A 24540-nucleotide genomic window follows, 5' to 3' on the forward strand; every position below is an offset into this window, starting at 1 on the left:
AACCCAGATCAGGCCAACAGGATGATAATTTTCTAAATAAAAATGGAAGGTAGGGCTACTTACAATCATATGGTAATTTCCAGGCAAGATGAAGATGCCATCGTGAGTCGTTGTAGAGATGTTTATCTGATTGGACATCTCGAGGTTGGTGGGGAAAATCTTTCTCATCACTCTCTACAAGATACAAAATAAAATGGAGTTGAATTGTTTAATGTCGATAATTAACCCAAACAACGCCATGCAGTGTTCATTGAGAAAATTCCCCATCTCTTAGATCGATTTACCATCTCATTGGAAAGAAGGGATATAGGCCTTGGGTTGAATCCAAGTGATATAGGCCTTGGGTTGAATCCAAGGGATATAGGCCTTGGGTTGAATCCAAGGGATATAGGCCTTGGGTTGAATCCAAGGGATATAGGCCTTGGGTTGAATCCAAGGGATATAGGCCTTGGGTTGAATCCAAGCGATATAGGCCTTGGGTTGAATCCAAGCGATATAGGCCTTGGGTTAAATCCAAGCGATATAGGCCTTGGGTTGAATCCAAGCGATATAGGTCTTGGGATGAATCCAAGTGATATAGGCCTGGGGTTGACTCCAAGTGATGTAGGCCTGGGGTTGAATCCATGTGATATGGGCCTGGGGTTGAATCCAAGCGATATAGGCCTTGGGTTAAATCCAAGCGATATAGGCCTTGGGTTGAATCCAAGCGATATAGGTCTTGGGATGAATCCAAGTGATATAGGCCTTGGGTTGAATCCAAGGGATATAGGCCTTGGGTTGAATCCAAGTGATATAGGCCTTGGGTTGAATCCAAGTGATATAGGCCTTGGGTTGAATCCAAGCGATATAGGCCTTGGGTTAAATCCAAGCGATATAGGCCTTGGGTTGAATCCAAGCGATATAGGTCTTGGGATGAATCCAAGTGATATAGGCCTGGGGTTGAATCCAAGTGATGTAGGCCTGGGGTTGAATCCATGTGATATGGGCCTGGGGTTGAATCCAAGCGATATAGGCCTTGGGTTGAATCCAAGCGATAAAGGCCTTGGGTTGAATCCAAGTGATAAAAGCCTTGGGTTGAATCTAAGCGATATAGGCCTTAGACATATTCAGGGATCAATCCCATGCAGACCACACTTCCTTGTAGGAAATTTCGAGTTGACAAAACACCGAACAGGCCTACCAAATAAATATCTTAAGCTATTTGGGCTCTCTGAAAGGGAAGTAGAGTTGGCAATACCCCAAAACTCTATTAGCAATGTAGTCCCTTTTAAAGGGGTACTGTTTCACTTTTAGTTTTTAGTAGTAGACTAGTCGGTTGTGGGATCTCTGAAAGGGATGTCGAGTTGACAAACCTCAATACCAAATGAACATTATTAGCTATGTGGACTCTCTGAAAGGGATGTCGAGTTGACAAACCTCAATACCAAATGAACATTATTAGCTTAGTGGACTCTCTAAAAGGAATGTCGAGTTGATAAACCCAAATACTAAATAGAGAGTTGACTTTCCCAAAACCCTATTAACATCACTAACTATATGGCATTTCTGAAAGGGATGTCGAGTTGACAAACCCCAAATTCCAAATAAACACTTTATGGACGCTCCGTATTTTTTGTAAACCATTTTCATTAACGTCTTAAATTATATCTGAAAATATTTCTAAAGTATCATATTTACATCTTTGTATCTACTTGATCAATATAAATTTATTTTAAAAGTGTTTATTAAAAACGGAGAGTTCTTATTGTTAATCAAGCGGGTTAACTTAGTTTTGGATCGATATTATTCATTAAAACCTAGAAAACGTTGGAGAAATATATATATAATAAGGCATTTATTTTACTCAAATCCGTAGAGTAGTTTTCTGACAGCTTCCAAAAAGCATTTGTTTATTCAGACTGTACATACATGGACATACATGATTGGTTAAAACTTTATATTACATGCAATATAAGAACATAATGATGTGATTAAAAATACACGATAATTCATTAGAAACACCAATTAATTAAATAGTTTGCTTAATTTGACACTAAAAAAAGGAATCCCATCCTTAAGGGACATATTTTTTTTAGATTTTGGTGTATAGTGTTCACAAATTTTGACAAAAATTGTTCGACCTACAAAAAAGCGGAATGTCCCTGAGTTGAAAAATCTAAAACCCAGTAAATATTATAAGCTATTTGTAGAATCCATGGACATAGTACCGACAAACGATGGCTGTCATTAAAGGAACAGGTAGACCAATCTTCATTTTAGTCTCAGTAATAGTGTTCACAGCTCACCGTCGAAATTTGAACCTTCAATTTCACGTGTGTCCAGAATTATCTGCGTTTGAATGTTAAAATGACGACTCGCCAATTTAAGATACTCTGTTGTGATATATAGAAAAGACATATATAGTGAGTAAAATATTAAGTTTGAGATATTTATGAAGGAATTGTGTGAATTTCGTACATTTCAAGTACATTGTACTTCTGAAGACTATTTACATATATTCAACACCCACAAAATGGCACACGGGTCATTAAAGACTGTGATATATTACACTAGTGGAACTATACTGGTAGACCGTTTTGCGACTATATATATAACGAGTCATCTCGCTCTGATACTTTCACACGTAATGATTTTATCTAACCTCGAATTGTTATCTATTCAGTTAATTTATTTTCATTGTTAAAAGCTGTTACCAACACAAACTTTTCACAAATTAACATTCAAATTCAAATTAACAAAAACAAAAAACTCACATTTTTTCATTAAATCATTTCATTTCGTCGAAATTAAATACGTAAAATTTTGGTTTCTGAATTTTATCATTTTTCTAATTGGAAAATTCGAGATATTTCTGCTAGCAACAAGAAGTTCCAACTTTTTAAAATTATATAAAAGTTAGATTTAAAAGGGAGAGTGCATACTTGCTTCACAATGTCAAGAATTTACGAACTTCGTACACTTTGATTGCTATAGTAACCTTTCTTATATCACAGAATGTGGCGATTTGATTGAATTGTACTCTAGAGAATATACCACCCAGAGCCGTCGACAGAAAGGTTGTAGTTAAAGTTCATGTTCGTAGACTTTCTGTCAAGGCTTCTCATTGACGGTATTCGTTAGCGTACAATCTAATCAATTCGCTTCATTTACAAACTTCCATGAGACAAGTAATGTGACTATTGCAGTCACAGTGGCATTTTTAAGAAACATCAGGTGAGGGGGGCGAGATGGGGTCACAAAATTTTCCAGGAGGACAACATGCTATTCTTTCACTATGTAAAATGATAACAAAAATTGAATGTTGGAGGGGTCAAACCAAGGCCAGCCCCTTTTTTTTTGATTGGCCATGCCCCTCACTCCCTGGTCCCCCCTATAGAAACGGCAAGGTATTAGTACGAAACAACCGTTTCATGATGCTTTTTCTACCGTATGCAAAAACATTTCAAAGTTTATTTTTGTCACCTTTAACAAAATTTATTCTTATCATCCTTCAAAATGACCTGGTCTTCGTCAATTGATTTTATAATTCCAATTATTACCATGAATATTCCGAGATATTAAAAAAGATCAGAGAAAAATCATGTCTTTATAGATCAGTGATAACTTAATTATTGTAATAACGTTCAGTAACCCTGCCCTCCAGGTAGAATTATAACTGTTATTGCTGTTCTAATAACTTTGATATTTACCAATATGGAAATGATTCAGTCAGGACCATCAATCATTCTCTATTTCTGTCTGTTTCATTCTCACCCAATAATAGTCATAATAACATAATATTAAGGCGAAGCAAAACTTGTCTCACAAAATTAAATGGAAAGCTTTCCCGTGTACCCACCGCGATCTGCGCCCAAATTCTCTATATGTGTCGGTTCCATATGAACTATTATGGTGAATCATTGATTTATAAAAATTTAAAGAGATGTGCCATTTTTGGGGGTTGATTTGAGTCTTGAATAGAATATGCAACAAGTCTCCAGAAGTACTTGGAATGTACGAAAAATTGCAATATGCCTTCAAAAATAATTCAAACTTGGAATTTCTTTTCTTATTACTGTAAATGTCCTTTCTTTATATGGCGATGTCTCAAGAAAAGACGACTCGTCTTTTTAACTTTCAAAGGCGGATAATTCTGAACACACATGGATTTGAAGGCTCAAATTTCGACGGTGAGCTGTGAACACTATTACTGATTGCCTTAGCTAAAGAAATTCCAGTTTCTCAGACGATTGGTCAAAGAAATAGCGCACTGTCTTGGCCTTGTTTCGCAAATAGGTAGCCTACACGTGATGAATATGTCTTAAAATATTTCAGATTACAGGATTTATCAGGAAGAAAGATGATTCTTATTTTACCACGAGAAATAGTACTGTAAAGATTACTTCTTTCTGATTAACATATATAACTACTTTAACCTTTAGTTCACTTTGATATACATGTCATATCTTTATTTCGTGACCAAGGTCAATGCTCTTTTGAGACCGTGTTCTCATTAACACCTAACACAAAAATAAATATTTTAAAATTAACACAATCTTTGAGGGTGTTAACTGCGTCAATTCTATATTTCAATCGGTTTCATAATCATTGTTATAACGGCGAATCATAACTTTTTTCAGAAACATTTGAATATCAAGAATTCAAAATTAACACCAATCAGATCCCCTTTTAGGACGTAAACTGTGTCAATTTGCACCATAACTGATATTTAACTAAAATCTCAACTTGACTCAGAAACATTTGAATATCAAGAATTTCATAATACCTCATATTAAGGTGAATCAAACTTTTCAGTAAGATAATACAGGTGTGCAGATCAACTGATGAAGTTGGAGGTAACGAACTGTTTATATACCTGTGTTCAGTGTCTTGAATCGAAACTTAGCAACACAAAGTCGAAAATGCAGTCGCCGACATTATCTTTACTCTCAAGTAAAATTTAAAAAAAAATAACATGGCGCGCTTTCTTTAATTCACGTTCAAACTCGCCACAGTGGAATTGCTAAACATTTGCATTTTGAAAAAGAACAAGATTTATTTATTGTTTCGTTTCGTCATACGTAATAAAAAACATTCCAACGTTTTATTGCTGCCTGTATCAGAAAAACGTTCTTTTTGTTTAAATTAGCGAATATCAAGTCTCAAATGACCTGGCGGGATGGCCGAAGCGTCTTCGGCGGAGGAGTCGAGACGCCGATCTACGGTGATAGCAAATATGTTTCAATACGAACTCTTTGAAGGTGTTACCTGCGTCAATTCTCTAGTTTAGTCTGTTAGATATTCATTACGGTGAATCAAAAACATTGAATATCAAAAATTCAAAATTAACACCGATCAGATCTCCTTGAAGGGGTTGGCAATGTTTCGAAACGGTGTTTATTCTTTGTTTTGGTCTATTTCATAATAACTGCCACGAAAGCGCTATTTCACAAGTTTAACTAAGATAATATCATGATTTTATGACTAACAATTATCTGTGGATTACATTTCGATTTTAGTAATACTATATCGATATAATATGGCATGTTCCTCTAGCACTATTAGTATATTTATTATCTATCCATGTGGAGAACATCATTGTTAAAGAAACATTTTGATATTGTAGTTTTACTTCGCTAAAGGAGGCAATACAAGTACGTTTTCTAGGCTAGATTGGCTTGATGTTGAGAAATATTGATCAGCCGGCAGCTATTTCAAGACAACAGAATAAAATAGAAGACATTAAATCAGATCATGATACTAGTTTCTATCGAGAGGTCATCATAGCTGAGTCGACAGGGAATCGTTGCCTTGTAGGTTATCAGTTATCACACGTTTCAAACTCCTTTCAACATAGGTCTCAAGTTTACCTTGATATAGCTGATAGAAGTCAGGTTCAGCTACCTGTGTAGTCCATTTATACAGCTATCTGTATCTGTGTCAGCTATCTGTATCTGTGTCAGTTATCTGTATCTGTGTCAGCTATCTGTATCTGTGTCAGCTATCTGTATAGTCATCTAAATATTTACTTTACCAGCTGATAGAGCTCAATTACAGCTATCTGTATAGTCCTCTAAATATTTACTTTACCAGCTGATAGAGCCCAGTTTCAGCTGTCTGTATAGTCATCTAAATATTTACTTTACCAGCTGATAGAGCTCAATTTTAGCTATCTGTATAGTCATCTAAATATTTACTTTACCAGCTGATAGAGCTCAGTTTCAGCTGTCTGTATAGTCATCTAAATATTTACTTTACCAGCTGATAGAGCTCAGTTTCAGCTGTCTGTATAGTCATCTAAATATTCACTTTACCAGCTGATAGAGCTCAATTTTAGCTATCTGTATAGTCATCTAAATATTTACTTTACCAGCTGACAGAGCTCAGTTTCAGCTATCTGTATAGTCATCTAAATATTTACTTTACCAGCTGACAGAGCTCAGTTTCAGCTATCTGTATAGTCATCTAAATATTTACTTTATCAGCTGATAGAGCTTAATTTCAGCTATCTGTATAGTCATCTAAATATTTACTTTACCAGCTGACAGAGCTCAATTTCAGCTATATCTTTAGTCATCTAAATATTTACTTTACTAGCTGATAGAGCTCAATTTCAGCTATCTGTATAGTCGTCTTAATATTTACTTTACTAGTTGATAGAGCTCAATTTCAGCTATCTGTATAGTCGTCTAAATATTTACTTTACTAGCTGACAGAGCTCAATTTCAGCTACATCTTTAGTCTAAATATTTAGTTTACTAGCTGATGAAGCTTAATAACACGAAACGATCCATCACTTTCTGGAATGTTTTCATGCTAACATTTTAAATACTTGACAGAAACAAAAATAAACAACTATTCTACAAGGATAAGAACTTAGGTCCACGAGGATCTTTTCTACCAACTGGTTCTTGGCCAAACCTGTTGATCTTTTATCCATATCCATTTACAGTTTGGTTGACTGATATAATATGGAAAGATGACTTGTTTATGGTCACCATGGGAGTTGAACCTATATACTACTACGATCACCATTTGCAAGACGCAACCAAGCAAATGACTTCATTTCAGCTACAATCCGTCCTTGAAACGGTTCAATTTGAATTTGAATTGTCGTCTATTGGGCTAACGGTACTGCTAGTTTCTAGGGAATAGTCTGATTTGTTAATGAGATGAATTGTCGTCTGCTAGACTATTCGTTACTTAATTCTCACGAGGAAGGAAAGTATATTATGATGACTGGTTGAGCGGTTACATTGAACAGTGGGAGTGTCATCTGAGCTCAGGATAAGCACTTTCCAGACAGCTCGAGAGACTACAGATAATATATTATGAAATTCCAGTTCATGATGCTGATTTCAATATAGAAGTCAACATGGTTGAATAATCCGAAACATCTGCCTCTATTCCAGCCTCTGATAGCTATTGTAAAAGTCGTCGGCTGGAGGAAGGTCAGAAAAACTAGGCCCTGTTTTTCCGCACCTTCGAAAATAGGCAGATGTTAGTACGGCATGGCTGAGTAGACAGCGAATTATTGTCTTCTTTGTTATCAATTATTGCAGATCAAAGAAATGCAGAAATGAAATTGATGGAGTTATGCGATCTACGTTTCGATCCCTAATTGGAATAATGAAAACGGGCAACACCATACAGTGTGGAATGAGGGAAATTTTGCCAGGACAGCGTCACAAGCCTACTCTTTTCGAATTTTAACGGGATCTTTAACGTGCACAACCTCGGTCTATTTACAGTCCCATCCGAACGTCTAGATTTTTTCCTATGTCGGATTGAACCCTGGACGTTCAGTACACTCAGCAAGCGTTTAACTAACTGACCCACCGCAAAGCTTTTAGAGATAGATTATTGATTTAGTTTATGAAACTAGCTTCCCCAAAAGGTCAACAAGACTGCCAAAAAACAGGTTATAAGCCACACCATTCCCCAAAACCTAGCATTACAACACCCTTTTTTAATCGCTACCGAAAACAAGGGGACTGTCACCACACCTCTTTTCTACTTGAGATAAATCCTGACATTTTACCAACAGTTTCGTGATATAATTATCTCCTATGACATATGAATACATGTTTGTCGTCTGCCAGCAGCCATATTAGGTTTCCTCGAGGTGAATTACGAAGGTCGAGTTTATGACACTAGTTTATGATCTGGGGTCAAAAATTGATTTTATTAATGTAGGTGGATCAGAAAATGAAATGAAATTATTGTTTACACGCTATCTTACTGCCCCCTAGAGGCAACAGATTTGTCTGGAAACCAGTGGCGGAACGAGGTTTCCCTCTGAAGGGGGGGGGGGGGGGGGGCGAAATATTCGTCATACTTCCGTTAATAAGACAAAGCCGTGCTTCGTGATACGATGGACGAATGGGGGTGGTTTGGACACGGTGACCTTTTATATACTCTCTTAGGTACAGGGTGGGGCCCCCCTTATGGCTGAGGCCCGTGGACGTGGTTCAACCTTCCCCTATATGTTAGTTGAGCCACTTGGGTGCTTCTAATTTTGTTAATAACGGCAACAAAAGCTACGTAGTGAATTAAGCCAATATGTTACTATCAACTAGTTTATTATAAATTTGACTGTATAAACAGCCTGTTTCAGATAGTACTTGCTTACTCTTCCAGAGACCTGATTTCACAATTCATTATGAAATACTTCCTCATATGGAAAGCTGCTACCAATGTTTCGCCATTATGATTTCTGGTTTCGTTTTGCGGTTCGGATCGTTAGTACTTGGTTTATTTATTTTCATTCATTTTTATTTTCTTCCAAGAAAGACGAGAACCTTTGAAACAGGCTGAGAATAAGTGGTTCTGCAGCTGACAAACGATTCAGCCTTCTGTCTCAATTCTAATAAAATTAGAAAATGTGATTTTTATACGTTTTAGCCCCAAAATATGTGTCAGAATGCACATTTAAGTTAGTCTCGGGAGGTAAGTTCCGCCACTGCCTTCTGTATAACTCTTCACATTTATTCCAAGATCTAGAATTAATTTCACCTTCGTGACAATGTAGGGTAAGAAAATATGTCGACAAGTCTTTAAATATAGTTTAGAAATATAAATAGTTTTCACAGATAAAGTTTTATGTTGTTTTCGTTCTTTCTCAAATTTCAACGTCTAAAGAATTATTATTTGTTGTAAGAATTGAGAAAGTTGTGGGTGGTTAAAAATCGATGTTAATTTTTGCTTCATTTGTAATAATTTAGTTTGTCATCTAATTCGATTATAACGTTACAGATGAAAAAGGTTCAATTTAGATGGTATCGCATTGCAGTTTGTTCGTCAAAATGAATCCTTTTTTTAGATACAATATTTCCTTTGATTAGCCAAAATTAAAATTTATCACAACGATCTGCGAATCTAATCAATTTGAATATTTTTCCTGCAAATTTATAGCCAAATCTAGAAATACATCTCTCGGTGGTCTATATAACCTGAAGGAACTAACGTCATTTACAATATCTATCTGAAGTTTATTGCTGGAACATTTTTAATTTTTATGAAATGCCAAAATTAAAGTTTGGTCTTATAAAAAATGATCACTGAAATGACTTGAAGTGAAATAGGGGTTTTATATCCGAACAGTCTAATTACAATTGCACCAAACTGAGTAGTTTTATTAGCATTTATTTTAAATCAACCTCTCCTTAGGGTCTAACAACTTTTCTATATAACTTTAGTCGTAATTCATAACACCGCCATCCAATCAAATGTCTTCCCTCACCATTGCTGTGATTATGTGACGTAACAAAAAGGGTACGTAAGACTAGCATTACGTTAAGAATGAAGCACATCAACTTTCGTGCGGATGGGAGGACGGCCAGACAATATAGGTCACCATATATTATGAGCGTATGGAAATGAAATAAATTTGCTTACCGGGTAGAAAACAAGGATAAGGTAATTCAGTAACAGTGCAGTTAATTCCACCCTGAAACAAAAGAAAAACAATATGTTAACATATGTTTATACATTGACAAATTCTGCCAATCATCTGTTGCTTATTATGTGTTTTGAAAAACGTAAAAATTCACCATAATCACCATATTACTAAATATATCTATTTAAAAATATTTATTTTCATTTCTTCATTTTATGTATACTATTTTTATATAACAAATGTCATCGCATTGTTTTATATACATGGTTTATGTAATACATAAACTCCTTAAAGTGATATTTATTTTAACCTTATAATAATTATCTTTTCAATGCTTCTAATTATAATATTTTACTTTTTAACTTTTATACTTCATTGTGTTACTTTTCATATACATGTACCTGTGTTTCATTTTATTTTCATTGGAAATCATTGTACTGTTCTATATTTGTATGCTGCCCACAAAGGGCGTATATATCTTCGTCAAGTTACTCTATTATACCTCTATCTTCGACAAGTTACTCTATTATACCCCTATCTTCGTCAAGTTACTCTATTATACCTCTATCTTCGACAAGTTACTCTATTATACCCCTATCTTCGTCAAGTTACTCTATTATACCCCTATCTTCGTCAAGTTATTCTATTATACCCCTATCTTCGTCAAGTTACTCTATTATACCCATATCTTCGTCAAGTCATTCTATTATACCCCTATCTTCGTCAAGTTACTCTATTATATCCCTATCTTCGTCAAGTCATTCTATTATACCCCTATCTTCGTCAAGTTACTCTATTATACCTCTATCTTCGACAAGTTACTCTATTATACCCCTATCTTCGTCAAGTTACTCTATTATACCCCTATCTTCGTCAAGTTATTCTATTATACCCCTATCTTCGTCAAGTTACTCTATTATCCCCATATCTTCGTCAAGTTACTCTATTATACCCATATCTTCGTCAAGTTACTCTTTTATACCCCTATCTTCGACAAGTTACTCTATTATACCCCTATCTTCGTCAAGTTACTCTATTATACCCCTATCTTCGTCAAGTTATTCTATTATACCCCTATCTTCGTCAAGTTACTCTATTATCCCCATATCTTCGTCAAGTTACTCTATTATACCCATATCTTCGTCAAGTTACTCTATTATACCCCTATCTTCGTCAAGTTACTCTATTATACCCCTATCTTCGTCAAGTTACTCTATTATACCCCTATCTTCGTCAAGTTATTCTATTATACCCCTATCTTCGTCAAGTTACTCTATTATACCCCTATCTTCTTCAAGTTACTCTATTATACCCCTACCTTCGTCAAGTTACTCTATTATACCCATATCTTCGTCAAGTTACTCCATTATATCCCTATCTTCGTCAAGTTACTCTATTATATCCCTATCTTCGTCAAGTTACTCTACTATACCCCTATCTTCGTCAAGGTACACTATTATACCCCTATCTTCGTCAAGTTACTCTATTATACCCCTATCTTCGTCAAGTTACTCTATTATACCCCTATCTTCGTCAAGTTACTCTATTATACCCCTATCTTCGTCAATTTACTCTATTATACCCCTATCTTCGTCAAGTTACTCTATTATACCCCTATCTTCGTCGTCAAGTTACTCTCTTATACCCCTATCTTCGTCAAGTTACTCTATTATACCCCTATCTTCGTCAAGTTACTCTATTATACCCCCATCTTGGTCAAGTTACTCTATTATACCCATATCTTCGTCAAGTTACTCTATCATACCCTCATCTTCGTCAAGTTACTCTATTATACCCCTATCTTGGTCAAGTTACTCTATTATACCCCTATCTTGGTCAAGTTACTCTATTATACCCCTATCTTCGTCAAGTTACTCTATTATACCCCTATCTTCGTCAAGTTACTCTATTATACCCCTATCTTCGTCAAGTTACTCTATTATACCCCTATCTTCGTCAAGATACTCTATTATACCCCTATCTTCGTCAAGTTATTCTATCATACCCCTATCTTGGTCAAGTTACTCTATTCTACCCCTATCTTGGTCAAGTTACTCTATTATACCCCCATCTTGGTCAAGTTACTCTATTATACCCCTATCTTGGTCAAGATACTCTATCATACCCCTATCTTGGTCAAATTACTCTATTATACCCCCATCTTGGTCAAGTTACTCTATTATACCCCTATCTTCGTCAAGTTATTCTATTATACCCCTATCTTCGTCAAGTTACTCTATTCTACCCCAATCTTCGTTAAGTTATTCTATTATACCCCGTGGACTTGGTTCAACCAGCACCTATATCAGTGGTTTCCAACCTATTTCAGCCTTCACACTCCTGGAGCAATCACCTTGACCTTGCACAAAAAACAAATTTTTTCATCCACATTCCAGCATGTGATGATGTGAAGTGCTCTTTCAACTCAATATAAATTCTTCTCTTACACAAGTTGGCCACACCCCTGACACCCTAGTCCCACACCCCTGACACCCTAGTCCCACACCCCTGACACCCTAGTCCCTTGCCAATATCTCAATATCATACAGCTTTATCTAACTGTATAAACAGCCTGTTTCAGAAAGGGCTTGCTTACTCTTCAAGACACCTGATACCACTTTTCATTATGGAATACTTATTCACTTAGAAAACAAGTATAAGGTAATTCCGTAACAGTATAGTAACTCCCTTCTCCTTCCTCTCCTATTTTCTCTCCCACTCCCTTTAAAGTGGTGCAGAAGAGTACGACGTAAAATATAATTCACCCTCTTCTCCTCTCCTTTCGTCGTCTACCCATGCCACTTCCTTCATCTCATCGTCCCCACCCCTCCCTTCTCTTTCGCTTTTCCTCCCCCATCTTTTCTCCTTACTTCCTTGTTTATGTCAAGTTACTCTATTACATTAACATTCCTCTTTATTTTTCAAATATCCAAAAATTGGGTCAATGACAACTTTAAATCTTGATTTATTTAACAGAAATATCAAACAGAAATATCAAACAGAAATATCAAACATTTATGTCATGTCATGCATTTTTGTTTCTTGTATACGTCTATAAACAAAAATTGTTGAAATCATCAAATCTTTATGTACTAGAACAGTGGTTTCAGCCTACACATGTTGGCCAGATCCCTGACACCCCAGGGGTGAAAACATCCCACGTTGGCAACCAGGCTACTAGAATGTTTTAAATAGTAAAATCGTCAGTACATATCAATAGTTTGAAGTGGTCCTGCGAAAATTTAAAACAAAACATACATAAAATATCAAAAAGTATCAACGAAAATACAATTGCAAAAATAAAATGGCGGTAAATGTGTGAAACTGAATGTGACGTTTTGCAAAAGAGGACGTTTATATCTATCTAACCTATTCCTATGATATTGTAAAACCAACATGTTTTCAAAGTTATATTTCCATATGTCAATGTTCCGAAATCTAACAACTAAAACAGATACAAGAAAGGTCAAAAAGTCTTTTATTGTTTATCCAGACTGTACATATATGGACATTTATGATTGGTTAAAACTCTTTAGTTATATGCAATAAGAACATAATGATATGATTAATAATACATGATAATTCATAAGAAACACCAATTCATCAAATAGTTTGCTTAATTTCACACTAAAAAATCAAGAAATCCATCTTTAAAAGATCTCACAAAACTTATTTCTAAAAAGCAAAAACTTGAAGCCTAAAATCCGTTTATCAAACTTAAACAATGTCCCACACCCTCTGGAGTTTTTTTTACCAGGTTGAGAAAAATAAATTGGGTCGTATGATAACAGGCATATATCTTCTGTAAGTTTATTCGCCTTTATGTACTAGAATATTTGAAAAATTTAATTTCATTGACAAAACATGTACATAATATGAAGGTTTGAAGGATAGGAAGCAGTTAAAAATTTGATTTAATATCTTCCTAGAGTGCAGATATATAATCTTTGTTTGAAGATCACATAACGTGAAACTCTGAGAAACAACAACATGTTTTTTTTTTTAGGTTCTGTCTTAATCGGTGGTGGCGCCAGACTCCTGGCACTGGGGCTACAATAGGGGCAGGCTGACTAGATGGGGGACAAAATTAATGTCGAGGGTAAATTCAAAATGCGGCAACTCTGTGGACACGTCAATGTCGCAAAGCTTCATACAGCATCGGAGAAGGTTCTCCTGAGAAAATGTTCTACAAATTGAATTGATTAGGCGCATAACATTTGTAAAATATAAAGAGGGGGTACAATTATGGGTGCAAACCAGTTTTCTATAGGGACAAATCCCTCCCTGTACCCAACTGGCGCCGCTACTGGTTTTAATATTAATAATCATTGTAAGATATTTTTCGCGTTATATGGTTTACTGTAATCTCATATTTCAATTGAGTTGCATGTTATAAAAACTGTTGAAATTATAATTATATAAAAATTTGATTTTACAGAGTTTTTAAACAGCCTAGATATGGTTTGCTATCTTTATATTCCTCATATCAATTGAGTTGTATATAAGGTGGTGAAATTGTACATATAAAAACGACATTTTTCATTGAGGAATATTTTCTCGTGTAATATTTATGGGTTTTTACCCCAAGCCGTACCAGTCGATCTGTTATAAATATCCTCCTTAACTTTTTTGTTTCGCTTGTTGTTTTGCTCTTTGAAATTGTCATGACAACTTGTGAACTTGTGAATTGTCGGGTCTAAATATTATGATCTTAACGTCAGTAGTTCACGAAAAATCCTAAGCTGAAAAGATATCTTCATATTCATATATTCAGGTCTAAATATTATGATCAAAGCTTTGATACTGCACGAAAAAAATTAAAAAGTGTTATCGTTTCTTTTGGAACGCCATATTCTCGTCACCTTGTTTGCACCATTATGATTGATTTAGCAGCAATTTAACTCTTACATAAACACATCTAATAAATCATTGAAACAACATATTGGTGTGAAAAATAAACATTTTACTCTATGTATAACTGTCTGTCATCCATCGTCTCTTATAGTCGCTCGTATGTGACAATAAACCGAGGCCCTGTGTGCTACAGGCTGTGTAGTCAAAGATTTAGAATCGAAAAAGAGCAGACTAAGGCCGCTGACCTGGCAGCAAATATATCCCTCATTGTACTCTGCATGGCGTTGCCCGTCTGGTACAGAAACGTAGGACGAAAAAACATCCTTCATTTCATTTCCATCGTCTCTTCAATAAATCTGTGTTTACCTTAAAAAGGTAAAGTTCATTATTTGATAGGCACAGAATAATCCTCAAGGGTCTACCATGACTGTATCATCGTCTAATTCCAAGGACCAGCTGGTATAGGATTTCTTAATTGTGAACCTTGCTAGATGAACGCCGAAAGGTTTGAGCTTTAATTGTGAACCTAAGCTGTTAATAAATTCTTTCTTTCTTATTTTTCCTGACCCATTGGTAAAGATTTCATCGACTAATGGGACTGAAAAATCTATGGGTCCCATGACTGCATACTGTTCTATTCTTATACAGTGTTTTTGATCAGGTATACAATGTTGATAGGTGGGATTATAGTGATTGTAAAGAGGTGACACTGATAGCTTTAAATAACACCATTACAATTTACAATAAGTCGTCTGTGGTTCCGTTTCATAACCGCAAAGGGTATACCGTGAGTGATCGCTTGAAACCTTGTATATGCCATATTTGGTCATTTTGACTTTTTGGTTCTGTTCGAAAGCTCGTAAAAGCGCGGATCTTGTGATCAAAACCTTGTATTCTTAGCTTGATTGTAAATAACCCAAAAACCTCTAATTAAATAACACTTATATAAACCGTCAGATTTAAAACCTCGTAAAATATTATATTATACGGGGTTCAATGTTCCTTTTTCTGCGGATGAAAAAGTAAAACCTCGTATACTATACTAATATATGAGTTATTGGTTGAATAGGCCGCAGTTCTCAAACTGTTATACGAGGTTTAAATTTTCAAAGAATGAAAGCCACGTGTAACGTTTAAAAAAAAATAATAAAAAAGATTTTAACAAATTACGCGTACAAATAGTTTTTTACGTTTTTCTTGAAAAGTAATTTCGCATCATATATCGTTATACGAGGTTTCAAGCGGTCACCCACGATATTTTGATATATACGCAGATTTTTCGATTAGTTTGAAATTGCAGGAGAGAAAGAAAATTGGAATGATGCAAATGTTATCAGTGTCATCGATACACATAAAAAGTAGAAAACCTCTTTACAATCCCTTTTATATTCATTATGTTTTAGTATCTGTTTTTAACACAATATTATAGTTACTGTCAATAAATTATATATACGTACGAATAGGTATCTAAGAACGTGGAAACCTTTTAATAATTTATCATAGTGTCGCCACAGTTGGTAATTTTTTCCATCTATTGCAGTGATTATGTCTTCGGAATATTGACAAATGCAGAGAACATATCGATTTTTAAATGTTCTAGGTGAAGAATTTACAAGTTCTCTCAGGAAAAAAAAACACACACAATTTCACACATTTTCGTTCTTAAAATTTCTACAATTTTAATATTCCTACGACGTAAAGTCTATAAACTGAATTGCCAATTGCCAAATTATGTTCAAATTGAAAAACTTCACTGATTCATGTAGTCTTATCGTACGATGAGAAAACTAGTTTTGATCGAATTTCTCATCATTATGGTGAAAATCTATCCAAACATGATCGAGGCCGTGACATACGAAACTACGTAAAGTTCTTACATGGAAATAAAACACACGAACGTAGTTCACAGCCATTTTAAATCACTACTTGGACTTAATAAGCCGAATTGTTTGTAACATTTCGATTAGGCCTTCAAATCACATTGAAAGTTTTAGAAATGGCTTAGAGTCTGATTTGAAGGTTTCGTTGATATTTTAAAGATATATTGAAAATTCGACGTATTAAGTCGAGGTTGAGATTCATTATGGTTGTGAACTACGTTCGTGTGTTATTCCATTTTAAGAACCATACATAGTTTCGTGTAAGGTACTGTGTGATGTCATAGATCCGCAGGTAAAGGTTTGATTGACTAATTTGTCAAATAAAATTTTTGTTCTAATGCTTGCATACAGTTCATAGAAATGAAAATGGAACGGAATGGAGTTTTACGTCCTATTTTTCTGCACCTTGTGAGCTAATGAAGACGGACAACGTCATGCAGGGTCAAATAAGAGAATTCTTTGCCAGTCTCCTCTTTTTCTGTAGAATACAAGATGACCTATTCCAATGAACTGAAATGAAATGGATGGAGTGTAAGGCCTATTTTCTGTACCTAATGGCAAATGAAGACAGGTAAAGTCACGCAGTGTGCAATAAGGGAAATTTTGTCAGGACAGCAGTATTAATACACGTTAAAACAGGTTTAAATTAATGAAATAAGTATTGTTATAGGGCTGTATAGAGGAATTTGAAGACAATACGATAAGATCTAGAGAAAATACAAATTGAATCGATATAAATTAGTCTGATGGGAAACCAGACTTCATTACAATAATAGATAAACAATATTCCTACATAAGTTCATTGCGGACAAAACAAATTATCTTTATTGTTTTTATATCTGGTCTTGTTATGTCTTGTCTCTGTCTGTCCTAACAGTGGTAGAAGGAGGAGGTGGGAAGTGTTGACTCCTAAAATATCATGAAAACATAAACACAACTGACATGACATTGTCGCATTAACACTAATTCCAATCAAACTTCATTGTCGCAAAAATACAACATAATTCATATAACGTCATTGTCGCATTAATGCAACATATCCATATCACGTCATTGTGCTATCAAACGTCATTGTCGTTTAAATGCAACATATCCATATCACGTCATTGTGCTATCAAACGTCATTGTCGTTTAAATGCAACTTATCCATATAACGTCATTGTGCTATCAAACGTCATTGTCGCATAAATGCAACATGTCCATAGACGCCATTGTGCTATCAAACGTAATTGTCGCATAAATGCAACATATCCATATCACGTCATTGTGCTATCAAACGTAATTGTCGCATAAATGCAACTTATCCATATAACGTCATTGTGACATCAAACGTCATTGTCGCATAAATGCAACATGTCCATATCACGTCATTGTCGCATAAATGCAACTTATCCATATAACGTCATTGTGACATCAAACGTCATTGTCGCATAAATGCAACATGTCCATATCACGTCATTGTGACATCAAACGTCATTGTCGAATAAATGCAACATATCCATATAACGTCATTGTGACATCAAACGTCATTGTCGCATAAATGCAACATGTCCATATCACGTCATTGTCGCATAAATGCAACTTATCCATATAACGTCATTGTGACATCAAACGTCATTGTCGCATAAATGCAACATGTCCATATCACGTCATTGTGACATCAAACGTCATTGTCGAATAAATGCAACATATCCATATAACGTCATTGTGACATCAAATGTAATAGTTGTATAAATGCATTTCATTATGACAGTAACATGTCAAAAGCAGTCGCTGACCAAATATCATATTGTACCCTGTCTTACTTACATCACTAAGTTTTAAGTAATGATTACATTCTATCAATTACTATAAATATGAGGCTGAAATTATAGTCTACATACAATATTCTACAATTATTATTACAGGTAATACGTTTACGCTGGAGTAATTTTTATACGTCCACGTGGAATGGAACGGAGAGTATATAGTCGTCATATATTATATAGTTAACCAATTTGATTTCAATTTTTACAATTTATTATTATCACATTTCTTACTTTGATACACTTCAAAACGGTTCGTGTTCTACAACTGAATCAAAGTGTCATCAAAGACCGGTGGGGTTGCCACACATAGAGAGCTAGGCTTATGCTTATGTCTTCACTATTGCAACAGCTACGTTACATACATCAAATAATTATTATTATATGCAACATATCCATAAAAGTCATTGTGCCACCAAACGCCATAGTTGAATTAATGCAACATTCCCATCAAATGTCATTGTCGCATCTATGCAACATACCCATCAGACGTGATAAATGCAACACATTAACGTCATAGTAACAAATACAAAGGACCCATCAAAAATCATAAAAATGCATTATACCTATCAAACACCAGTCGCATCAAACGTCATAAATGCAAGATATCAATCAAACAAGACAGTCGTAAAAATACAACATTGTAACAACCAAGTCCTCTAAACATTAACAAAAATATAATAGGCATAACCCTACACTGTTTCAATTCTTATCTGTCGAGTGATCTATGAGAATGTTTCACGACAAGACGAATGAGGTTATTAATATAAAAAAAAAACTCTGCGAATTCGATCGACTCAGCCTAAATATATTACAACTTGTCCATTAATTTGATAAACCCTGGTCTACTCCAGAATACAGCTGTAAAAATCAATAAAACGTAGAAATAGCCTAATCAGGTAATTTGTGATACAAAGTAACATTTTCTTTACCTTTACTTTACATCGATCGCACTGCTTGTCGATTTTACCACTTTTAATAACACTAGGCCATAAACACAATACAATTAACAATACATATATCAGCTCATATGTTATGAATTTCACATCTCTTGTTGTTTTAATAACACACCGTGTTCTCGCCATAATGTTTACTATAAAACTCTACACAATATACAATACCAGGTTTCTCGAAATTAATTAGAGAAGTATCATCTAATTAAAGATGAAAGGCGCCGACAAGTTGCTTATATGGATTCCATCTCGGTTCTATCCATTCATAGAATTAATACACACTGGAATTTATTGAGCTTCACTCGTAATATCTCTTTTTGGAAATCCTTGAAAACATGTAGACGTTTAATACTGTTCCATCACATCGTCTGATCACACCGATACATTTACTGCCGCTCGCTTATTGTGTGTCAGTTTGATAAAATAATAGCCTGAACTAGTAAATGATGAACTCTAGAAAGTGAATATGAATGACAGTGTCTACTGTCTAACTGTTGCCAAATGAAAATTGGAATAATAGCACGCGACAGCTAGGCAGCACCGAGCGCGAGGTTTGCTGAAGTAAGACAGTAGATAGAATAAGTGAAATATTGATTTCAAACTTTTACTTTAATACATTCAAATATATACTCTCTCACTTGTCTTCCAGTGGTCATTAACGATAACATTTCATTGTCAGTTTCTAACACTGTTTCTTCCAGAGCTTGCCAGTCTACTCGAAATGGACATGGAGGTAGAAGTTAGAGGCGAGAGGCCTGTCAGGAGCATACAAATTTCAAAAAGGCAAATGAAGATAGGAATGAATTGACAACCAATAACGATAGATCAACTTAGAACTTTCTCAACTACGAAATAGACTGTCCAACTATATAGCTAACGGATTGTGACACGACAAGAATGAGCACCCATTGATCTAAATTACCGTGTCCATCTCGCCAGTAGATTGTGACACAATGGCAGTGAGCTACTATTGCATGCGTTACTACCGTCTTCAACTACATAGCGGACCATGACACGATGGCAGTAAGCAACCATAGCATACAATATTACCGTTCCCAACTAGCTAGCAGATTGTGACACGATGGCACTAAGCATAACTTTAGTTTTATGAGTTGTTGGGTGATGACAGATAAAACTTGACAGAATTTCAGATTGATTGAGTATTTGACATGAGATAGATTGAGTATTTGACATGAGATAGATTGTGTATTTGTCATGAGATAGATTGAGTATTTGTCATGAGATAGATTGAGTATTTGACATGAGAATGATTGAGTATTTGTCATGAGATAGATTGAGTATTTGTCATGAGAATGATTGAGTATTTGTCATGAGATAGATTGAGTATTTGTCATGAGATAGATTGAGTATTTGACATGAGAATGATTGAGTATTTGTCATGAGATAGATTGAGTATTTGTCATGAGAATGATTGAGTATTTGTCATAAGAATGATTGAGTATTTGTCATGAGATAGATTGAGTATTTGTCATGAGATAGATTGAGTATTTGACATGAGATAGATTGAATATTTGTCATGAGATAGATTGAGTATTTGTCATGAGAATGATTGAGTATTTGTCATGAGATAGATTGAGTATTTGTCATGAGATAGATTGAGTATTTGTCATGAGAATGATTGAGTATTTGTCATGAGATAGATTGAGTATTTGTCATGAGATAGATTGAGTATTTGACATGAGATAGATTGAATATTTGTCATGAGATAGATTGAGTATTTGTCATGAGATAGATTGAGTATTTGTCATGAGAATGATTGAGTATTTGTCATGAGATAGATTGAGTATTTGACATGAGATAGATTGAATATTTGTCATGAGATAGATTGAGTATTTGTCATGAGAATGATTGAGTATTTGTCATGAGATAGATTGAGTATTTGTCATGAGAATGATTGAGTATTTGTCATGAGAATGATTGAGTATTTGTCATGAGATAGATTGAGTATTTGTCATGAGATAGTTTGAGTATTTGACATGAGAATGATTGAGTATTTGTCATGAGAATGATTGAGTATTTGTCATGAGATAGATTGAGTATTTGTCATGAGATAGATTGAGTATTTGGCATGAGATTGATTGAGTATTTGTCATGAGAATGATTGAGTATTTGTCATGAGATAGATTGAGTATTTGTCATGAGATAGATTGTGTATTTGCTATGAGATAAATTGAGTATTTTTCATGAGATAGATTGAGTATTTGTCATGAGATAGATTGAGTATTTGTCATGAGATAGATTGAGTATGAGATAGATTGAGTATGAGATAGATTGAGTATTTGTCATGAGATAGTTTGAGTATTTGTCATGAGATAGATTGAGTATTTGTCATGAGATAGATTGAGTATTTGTCATGAGATAGATTGAGTATTTGTCATGAGATAGATTGAGTATTTGTCATGAGATAGATTGAGCATTTGTCATGAGATAGATTGAGTATTTGTCATGAGATAGATTGAGTATTTGTCATGAGATGATTGAGTATTTGTCATGAGATAGATTGAGTATTTGTCATGAGATAGATTGAGTATTTGACATGAGATAGATTGAGTATTTGTCATGAGAATGATTGAGTATTTGTCATGAGATAGATTGAGTATTTGTCATGAGATAGATTGAGTATTTGTCATGAGAATGATTGAGTATTTGTCATGAGATAGATTGAGTATTTGTCATGAGATAGATTGAGTATTTGCTATGAGATAGATTGAGTATTTGTCATGAGATAGATTGAGTATTTGTCATGAGAATGATTGAGTATTTGTCATGAGATAGATTGAGTATTTGTCATGAGATAGATTGAGTATTTGTCATGAGATAGATTGAGTATTTGCTATGAGATAGATTGAGTATTTGTCATGAGATAGATTGAGTATTTGTCATGAGATAGATTGAGTATTTGCCATGAGATAGATTGACCTTAGGGTGGTGAGTGCTTGTGATATTATGACCCTAGGGTGGAAAATGCTTGTGGTATTTTGACCCTAGGGTGGTAAGGACTTGCAATCTCATGACTCTAGGGTGATAAGGGCTTGTAGTCTCTCACTCTAATCCTGGGCCTAACCCTATGCCTACACTTACATAATCAGAAACATAATCCAAGACATACACTTACACCTACATCTACACTTAACACTTACCTAGGCATAACCCTAAACCCTAAACCATAGGCTTAAACCAAGGCCTAACCATAGGTCTAACTCTAGGCCTAGTCTTACACCTACATCTACACTTAACCCTAGGCCTTCACTTACACCTACACGTAGACTTAGGCCTAATCCTAGATATAATCCTAGACATACACTTAAACCTACATTTACATTTAAAACTAATCTAGGCATAACTCTAGGCCTAACCTTAGGATTAACTGTAGGTCTTGTAAGGGCTTGTGATATTGATTACCCTAGGGTGGTAAGGGCTTGCAATCTCATGACCCCGGGGTGGTAAGGATTTGTAATCTCATGACCCTAGAGCGGTAATGGTTTGTGATTTCATGACCCAAGAGTAGTAAGTGCTTGTGATAGTATGACTCTAGGGTGGTCAGGGTTTGTGATACCATGACTCTAGGGCGGTAAGGGCTTGTAATCTCATGACCCTAGGGCGGTAAGGGCTCGTCATATATGACCCAAGGGTGGTAAGTGCTTGTGATACCATGACTCTAGGGCGGTAAGGGCTTGTAATCTCATGACTCTAGGGTGGTAAGGGCTATTGCTATTATGACTGTAGGGTGGTATGGACTTGTTATGTCATGGCCCTAGGGTGGTAAGGGCTATTGATATTATGACTGTATGGTGGTATGGACTTGTTATGTCATGGCCCTACGGTGGTAAGGGCTCGTGATGTCAGGACCCAAGTGTGGTAAGGGCCTAGGTCTTACCCTAACCCTAAACCTAACTCCAAGCCTTACCCTAGGCCTACAGTTACACATACATGTACACTTAACCCTAACCTAGGCTTTACCATAGGCCTAACCATAGGCCTTACTCTAGGCCCAACCCTAGGTCTAACTCTAGGCCTAACCCTAATCCTTAGTATAGGCTTAACCCTAGGCCTAAATCTAGGCCTACACTTACATCTACATCAACCCTAACCTAGGCCTTACCCTAGGCCTTACTCTAGGTCTATCCCCAGGCCTTCACTTACACATAACTCTAGGCCTAACCCTAAGCCTAATACTAACCGTAGGCCTAACTCTAGGTTTAACACTAGGTCTTACGCTAGGTCTAACCCTAGGTCTTCACTTTTACCTAACCCTAAGCCTAATCCTAGGACTAACCCTTACCCTAAGCCTAATCCTAGGCCTAACCCTTACCCTAAGCCTAATCCTAGGCCTAACCCTAACCCTAAGCCTAATCTTAGTCCTAACCTTTACCCTAAGCCAAACTCTAGGCCTAATCCTAGGCCTACACTTACAAGTACACGTAGACTTAGGCCTAACCCTAGATATATTCTTAGACATACACTTACACCTACATCTACACTTAACACTAACCTAGGTATAGCTCTAGGCCTAACCTTAGGACTAACTCTCGGTCTTGTAAGGGCTTGTGATATTAATTACCCTAGGGTGGTAAAGGCTTGCAATCTCATGACCTTAGGGTGGTAATGGTTTGTAATCTCATGATCCCGGGGTGGTAAGGATTTGAAATCTCATGACCCTTGGGTGGTAATGGCTTGTAATCTCATGACCCCAGGGTGGTGATGTCATGACCCAAGGGTAGTAAGGCCTTGTGATGTTATGATTGTAATTAGTGGTAAGCGCTAATGATATTATGGGCCTAACTCTAGACCTAACCGTAGACATATTCCTAGACATACACTTACATTTACACTTAACACTAACCTAGGCCTAACTCTAGATCTTACCCTAGGCCTAAATCTAGGCCTACACTTACTCCTACATCTACACTTAACACTAACCTAGGCCTATCCCAAGGCCTAACCCTAGGTCTAACTCTAGGCCTAACCCTAGGTCTAACTCTAGACCAAAATCAAGGACTTACTTTAGGTCTTACCCTAGGCCTAACTCTAGGCCTTACCCTGGGCCTACACTTACACCTAAACCTAGACTAAGGCCTAATCCTAGACTTAGGCCTACACATACACTTACACCTACATCTACACTTAACACTAACCTGCTCCATCCTAGG

At 35.7% G+C, this 24540-nt stretch overlaps 4 protein-coding genes across 4 annotated transcripts; 2 read left to right on the top strand and 2 right to left on the bottom strand.

Moving 5' to 3' along the window:
• Positions 1 to 221: 221 nt before the first annotated feature.
• LOTGIDRAFT_140088 (hypothetical protein) lies at positions 222 to 1022 on the bottom strand (the record flags this gene model as incomplete). The annotated part of the gene is made up of 1 exon (XM_009050027.1): positions 222 to 1022. A coding segment is annotated over one exon (801 nt), but the record flags the coding sequence as incomplete, so codon positions are not given.
• A 9307-nt stretch (positions 1023 to 10329) lies between these two features.
• Positions 10330 to 11235, top strand: LOTGIDRAFT_140052 (hypothetical protein; the record flags this gene model as incomplete). Its single annotated transcript, XM_009050028.1, has 1 exon — positions 10330 to 11235. A coding segment is annotated over one exon (906 nt), but the record flags the coding sequence as incomplete, so codon positions are not given.
• Positions 11236 to 11637: 402 nt separating this feature from the next.
• On the top strand, positions 11638 to 12288 carry LOTGIDRAFT_140086 (hypothetical protein; the record flags this gene model as incomplete). Its single annotated transcript, XM_009050029.1, has 1 exon — positions 11638 to 12288. A coding segment is annotated over one exon (651 nt), but the record flags the coding sequence as incomplete, so codon positions are not given.
• A 3208-nt stretch (positions 12289 to 15496) lies between these two features.
• On the bottom strand, positions 15497 to 15649 carry LOTGIDRAFT_140092 (hypothetical protein; the record flags this gene model as incomplete). Its single annotated transcript, XM_009050030.1, has 1 exon — positions 15497 to 15649. A coding segment is annotated over one exon (153 nt), but the record flags the coding sequence as incomplete, so codon positions are not given.
• Between the last annotated feature and the right edge of the window lie 8891 nt (positions 15650 to 24540).

This window comes from Lottia gigantea (assembly GCF_000327385.1).
Source record: "Lottia gigantea unplaced genomic scaffold LOTGIsca_143, whole genome shotgun sequence".
Taxonomy (NCBI): domain Eukaryota; kingdom Metazoa; phylum Mollusca; class Gastropoda; family Lottiidae; genus Lottia; species Lottia gigantea.